General features: G+C 47.2%; 1 protein-coding gene across 1 annotated transcript in view; it reads right to left on the minus strand.

Moving 5' to 3' along the window:
- The window catches only part of PDZRN3 (PDZ domain containing ring finger 3), a 139936-nt gene extending 133274 nt beyond the window's left edge, over nt 1–6662 (minus strand). The window contains exon 1 of the mRNA XM_086755778.1: nt 5873–6662. Coding sequence (XP_086611904.1) covers nt 5873–6589 — 717 coding nt within the window. The 5' untranslated portion in view covers nt 6590–6662. The remainder of the gene's footprint in view (nt 1–5872) is intronic.
- Nucleotides 6663–6882: the final 220 nt, after the last annotated feature.

Here is a 6882-nt window from a genome sequence, read left to right on the forward strand (position 1 = left end):
CAGCCACCCCACCGTTCTCCAGCAGCGCTTCTCTGCGAAACCCACCCTGTAAGATTTATGTGTATTTTTTATTGAGATCTACAGTGCGACACTTAAAAGCAACAGAAGATATTTATATGTAATAATGGTTCCTGCAGCTACTTGACCTAGTCATACGTGACGTGTTATGTAAAATACTCCATGTTTCCAGTAGTCAAATTCCTGACTTTTCCAGTGCTTAAGGGTGACTGAATCTTAGGACTGCATTTTTATGTTGTTTCTCTCTAGTGCTAGGTACATGACATTGTTTTAAACACCATCAAACATGAAGTGTTATACAACAGAAATTCTCTGGTGAGTTTTAGAAAACATCATGAAACAAAACTGCTACAAATTCTGCAAAAAGCCTAGGATGCCAACTGCTACTCACAGCGCATGCCTCGAATAGTTTTTACTAGCAAAAAAGAAATCCTCCATTGCTGAAAATCATTATGTTAATCCCCTAAATATGAAATTCTGTAGTGAACAGTTCTCTGATTGGACAACAAAGATTGGATAGATGTACTATTTGGGGGACTGCGCAAACACGATGTGTTATCCTGTCCTCGTACCCCAGCTTGTTCCAAGCTCATACAAAATGCCCTTTATGACACACTGATGCTACTTAGGTCTGTTAACTTTCCCTAAGAGAAAAGTAAGTGCAGGCACTATTAAAAACAACTAAATCCTCACAATGGACTACCTTCAGTCTCAATCAAGTGGCTGTTATTTACAGCACAACACTATAAAACTATACAACAACAGCAGAACTCTACAAAAAGCCATTTAAAAACCAGTATTTTTTTTTTAGAAATCAGAATAGGATCCATATATTCTGCATCTACAGATATATATAAACCTTGCTACCTCCAAGATCTTTTTCTTTGTTTTATTCAGAGGGTGAAAAAGTTATGAACACAAAAAAGTTCGAGGAAGTTATCTTACAAGTCTGGTTTTCATAACCAATTAATGACAAAAATTACAACAGTTAGGTTGTAATTCGATGCAGATGTTTTTAGTTTGTGCATTTTTCTTCTAACATGTCAATTTGAAGTTGTCAATCAAATATTAATGTCTATTAAACTCATGAAAAATGTCAGAGTAATCCTGGATTACTCAATTACTCCTACAGATTTGGGGATGATAACAAAGCCCAACTCCCTGCCAGTGTAAACTGACAGAGCTCCACTGGCCGCATGCTTGGAGCTCCACTGCAGGGGAGCTGCACCAACACGCTCCACCTGAAAATGTGGCTTACAGTTTTGTCCGTTTGTGATCATTATCTTTCCTGCAGGTTGAAAAGTAAATAGACTTGGACCTGATACAGAGAAAGGTGAATAAGCTCTGACTGATTTTATTTGAATTTGCCTACATTCGGCATCAGTGAGAATCAGGCACCCAGAAGAGGACTGAAAAATGAAGTAAAGGCTATTTCCCTGCAAGTCTTCAAGACCCAGACCTCAGACAGGATTTCAAGGAACAAATTTCCAGTCCTACGAGACCACTTTCAGGGACCGGTAATTCAGGCTTTGAAAGCCAAGGACATGCCAGTGCCACTGTTGACTTCCCCTATTATGCCTTTTTAAGAAGGCAAATCAATTAGAACAATCAAGAAACAATTATGACATTGCTCTCAAGACACTTTAAGTAATTAAAGTTGAATGTTTTCATTAAAGCCTCCTGACGTGGCGGCTATGATCTGATGCTTTTATACCTGGTAGAACAAGTACTAAACAGGTGAGTTTGAATGAGCCAAAAGCTGGGGGGGGGGGCGCGGGAAATGAATGCAGTTTTGTAGGTACTACTGAAAAACGTCCACAGGGACTTTAAAGAAACTTTCCAGCCAGTTCTGATGGATGTGTAGACTGTCTCCATCTTCCCCGCGGCAGCAGAGCCGTGTTACAGAGCACAACCCACTGCAGAGGACTGATCCCACCGCCTGCGCCTAACTGCCCTGGCACCAGGGAGGCAGCAGCGCGTTTGCTTTAACATTTGGATACTTTTTGCAGATTCACATCTCAAGTCTTAACAAATTTCTTTAAGAACCTTCTTTGCTTCAGAAGGAAGCCCCAGTGCAAATGATTTTTGCAGGGCTCTGCCTTTCTTTTCCCCTCTAGCATGTCTTGCGTTCCAGCGAAACAATCATTAAACAGTGAGGTAACTGTGGAAATGCGGTGGCCAGCATCCAGCCCTGCCCCGTCATCTGGTTCAGCAGCAGCCCTGATGGTTACTGGCATGTCGTATTCCCACAGCTGAACAGAACTCTTAAACGTGATTCTTGAAACTACTGTACTTCCCAGCTGAGTAATGTGGAGCTAACAGACTGCCTTTCCCTTTAGATATTGGAAGACTCTCATTTCTTCGGTAGTGCTGTGGCTAGGAAGGTCTCTCTTCGTTACGGGAGGCACCTCAGCTCCTTGTTCACTGGTGAAAGGGCCGCCAGGACTGGCCCGGCGGATCCTGCTTGGGGACAGCCCAAGAAAAAAAATATCATCTTGTTTTTGAAGGACTTAATCTGGCTGTTATACAGTCAAAACCTGTGTTACCACCTCCACAGAGGTATTAAACCAGAGATCCTGGTCATAAACCTGTTCCTGTACATCTGATACACTTACTCAAAGTCGGTCTCTGCCTTTGGTGGTCAGGACAGCAGTAGGGCTTCCACCACGGGCTGCAGCCAGCACCACGAACTGCTGCTCATCCTCCCTTACTTATTTCTTCCCAAAGGACTTTGACAGCCGTGTACATAAAGGAATGACCAGAACAGCTTATCAATAAGGTGTGAACAGTGGTATGTTTCAGCAAGGATTAAGCACTGTTTGAATAGTATGTGATTTTTCTTGATTATTTAGACTTTGATGTTTCAGGATTGACATGTCTGATCAAAGGAAGTACTAATTTTGAGTAAGACACAGCACCTTCCCCACCACGCCCTCCTCCAACTCACCTACAGTAACCCTCACCTCTTCCCACCAAGGAATAAATAGCTGCTCTCTGAATAAACCTTCAAATTTGTCTTTGGAATAAGCACAGATCAGACATCCAGTAAATACACATAAAATTACAATGCTCCCTCAGTGGCAAAGAATGTGTTGGAAGACAACTGGAGTCACTCAAGGCACATCTCTTTGTTTACGGGACTTATAAAATTGTGAGATATTTACTGATTGTGTGTGTAAAATATACATTCTGTGTCTCCTCTCAATATACTTATGGCAGTGTTCTAAAATTTCAGAAATGGGAGACTGAAGCACAGGAAAGCTATGTGATTCACATTCATCCAGTATCACAAAGCAAGTCTACGCTAAGGCAAACCCAGACCTGGGTCTCCAAAGCTGCTGAAAAGGTTTGCCCCAGCCAAAACACCACAAATTTGGGTCTTTCATGAATGGCCTAATGTCCCTCAACATCATGGTTTGTCTTTAACTAAGCATTTAAACAGAACTGTACGTGGGCATTTTTTTTCTGTTTTGACTGGAGGATACACCATATGATTTATTCTAGATTGGTTCTACGTCACTACCAACACGCAGCCACCAGGCAGGGAAGTCAGAAGATCCTTTTTCGTCATCTGCTGAGGATCCAGAACATCCAACAGTAAATAGCCTACGAACCCAGTTTGTTAGTGCAAGGCCTAGTCGTGTTTTAACATAGACTGAACAATTACATCTTGTAACAAAATACATGAAATATGAATAACGATCATATGAATAACGACAGCAAAGGCGCTGCACGCTTTGAATACGCAATTTTGTCTGAAATTGAAATTGGTTACTCCACATTACCATATGCATTATCCATGTGTTCAGGGACCTAATCCTTAGGCAAGTGCGTACGCCCGGCTGAGTTACGATCTGCATCCCGCACCGCACAGTCTGTGCTAGCGTCTCTGAGAAAACAGCCCCAGAGTAAAACCTTGGAAGCATGCCACAGCCCAAAATTGGTAAAGCATCCCCTGCACTAGGTGATTACCATGGGTCTTTTAAAAAAAAAAGAAAACAACTCTCCAGTGCACAAAGATGCAAGTTTCCTGATTGTACTTCTTTGGGAGCTGGGCAGACTAAAGCTGTTAGTATTGGAAAGCTGCCCAAAATGCTGTGAAAGACATGTAATTGATTGACCGCTAGACCACGAGTCTGTGGTGACATGACACCTTCCAGGTTTCTGCAGATTAGGCGCTGCTTCAGAAAACCGTATAACAGCCTTTTGTAATACGGCTAAAAACGAGCACAGTTGTCTCAGCCAGCTGCATCCATAAATTCAATAAAAAGTATTACTGGAAACTATGTTCCATGCACACTTACAACTATCTGAAGTAGCACCTTCCATCCTCATAGCAGCTCACTACACTTTACAGAGCTAAATAATGCAAAACTAACATTATCAACACTAGCCACAAAGAAATGAAGGAGGGGCAGCGAGAGAATAAAGGTGTGCTGTTAGGATCGGAGACGAGGAGGCAGAGATCCAGCGAGACGGTTTCCGGCAGCAGGACTGTGTGGAGGGCTTTCCTACCATCAGCAATGTGAGAGGGAGCAAAAGCTGCGGGAGCAGAAAGCTCTGCAGCATACCACTGCAAAGTACAGGGGGCTGTAGGAAAAGGAGGAGACAGGAGAGAACGGTCTTGAATCTTAACATGAATGTGAACACCCAATTTAATAGTTTTACTCAGATTTTAAGCAGCACCACACCCAGTATTGCCAGAAGTTAAAACAGCACATTTAGTATTAAAATATTCTTTCTGTTTCGAGTTAGCAAACCATGATGGGTTGTTTTGCCCTGGATTTCTAAAAAAGAAAAAGGAGGAAAAAAAAAAAAAGGAAAAAGAGACACTCTAACATGAAGTTTTGTTTCCTTTTAGATCCTCAGCATTACCAAAGGTGTGAATACAGACGTTTGACAGTTTTGAACAGTTTAATACTGCTGTGTCTGTGGTAGCACATTCCAGGTCACCGGGAGGACTCAGAATGTCTTCATTTAAAAGATAATTGGCTTCTAGGGCTTCTCTCGCTGGGGAGCCTCATTCCAATTAAAACTTAAGGATTGTTGTAGCTCTGGCTTTTGATTCTGGCCATTTTATAAACGGTCTGAGGGCCTGAAGTCAAGTTAATTTTTCTCCTCCTAAACTGAGCTTTTAAAGAACTTTGTGTGACTCTGGAAAAAAAAAAAAAAGACAAGTACACAGCAGACGTCTTGTATTTGGGCATGGATGTCACAAAGATGATGGCTTCAGCTGATGAAACAGCTGGCAGGGTGTCCGAGCTGCCTAACAGTTAATCCTAAAGACTGCATTTTGCAGGAAGCCATATTCTGGGAGGCTAGGTGAGGGAAGGGTCTGGAAAGCAGTGGGTCACAACAGCCTCTTCCAGTTCACTCCACTTTGCCTTACTCCCGGGAGTCGATTTCTGGTGCTTTAATATAATTTCCAGCCCTGGAAATTCCAGTTTTTGCTGTTTAGAGGTTTCTTCGGGGAAGGAACCAAGGGGGAAAAAAAAATAGTAATACAGTGACCTTGGTATTTTGATGGGTGAGTTGCCATACGGGGTCAGATTAGAAAAAATACAAATATGTAAGGAAGCCGGGACATCGGGGCTATTAAAAGCCAAAGCTCTGCTACTTCAAGGGACGCGGGGCCGGATGGGCTCCTCAGGACAACACCCGCTCACAGAGAGCCCCCCTCACCCCCTCTTCCGCGGAAACCCGCCGAGACACGGGCGGGAACCCGCCTCGGCCGCCCCCTCCCAGCCCTTCCCGCGGCCCGAGGGGACGGGACCACCCGGCGAGTCGGGTCGGGGGGGGGGGGTGGGGGGAGACAGACTTCTCCCGAGGGGGCCGGGCCCCGCCCCGCCCTTACCTTGCCGGGGGAGGCGGCGCGGGCGCGGGCCAAGGCGTCGAGGCGGGCGCTGTACTGCGTGAAGCGCTTCTGGTAGCGCAGCGCCGTCACCTGCAGCTCCAGCTGCGCCGCCGCCAGTCGCGACAGCAGCGACTGCTCCCGCTTGCCGGCTCGCAGCGCTTCCTTCTTCAGCGCCTTCTCCAGCGCCGCCGCCCGCGCCTGCAACGCGGCGCCGTGAGCTCGCAGGGCCCGCAGGCAACCGTGGCCGCCGGCCCGGCGCTCGCCGTGGGTCAGCATCAAACCGCAGCCTTGCTCGCAGAGGCCGGCGGGTCGCGCCTCGCAGCGCTCCCGCATGTGGGCCTCCACGTCGCGGAGGTTGAGGACTTGGCGGCAACCGCGGTTGCGGCACTTGGCGGGGGAGAAGTCGCAGGTCTCGGCGTGCTCGCCCAGGTGTTGGAGCGGTACCACCGCCTCGCAGCCCCGCGCGTGGTTGTCGCACTTGATGTCCAGCTTGAGGATGAGGCTCTTCAGGGGCAGGACGTGGTTGAGCTCCTTGGTGGAGATGCGCTGGCAGTTGACGGGGCAGCTGCCCTGCTGCACCACCCAGGGCAGCACGCAGCCGGCGCAGAAGACGTGGCCGCAGGGGGTGGTCAGCGGGTCCTCCAAAACTTTGTTGCACAGGTTGCATTTGAAGTCGGGATCCACGTCCCCGTTGAAGCGATCCAGCTCGAACCCCATCCTCCTTCCGCTGTGCCAACAAGAAGCAAGCAAAAAAAAAAAAAAAAAAAAAAAAACCCGAAAAAAAAAAAGCCCCAAAAGAAGCGCGGAGGTGGGACGGGGGAAGCAAACAATAATAATCAATAAATAAAACTAGCTACCCCCGCCGCCCGAGAAGGAGCCCGGCCCGCAGCGGTGCCGGGGGAACCACCGCTGCCGCTCCGTCCCCGCCGCTGACGGGGAGCACCCGGCTCCCGCCCTCCGCGCGCGCCGCCGCCGCCGCGGGCCGCTCTCCTCGCCGCCGCGTGCGCAGA

This window comes from Chlamydotis macqueenii, chromosome 10, assembly GCF_036417535.1.
Source record: "Chlamydotis macqueenii isolate bChlMac1 chromosome 10, bChlMac1.mat, whole genome shotgun sequence".
Lineage (NCBI taxonomy): Eukaryota > Metazoa > Chordata > Aves > Otidiformes > Otididae > Chlamydotis > Chlamydotis macqueenii.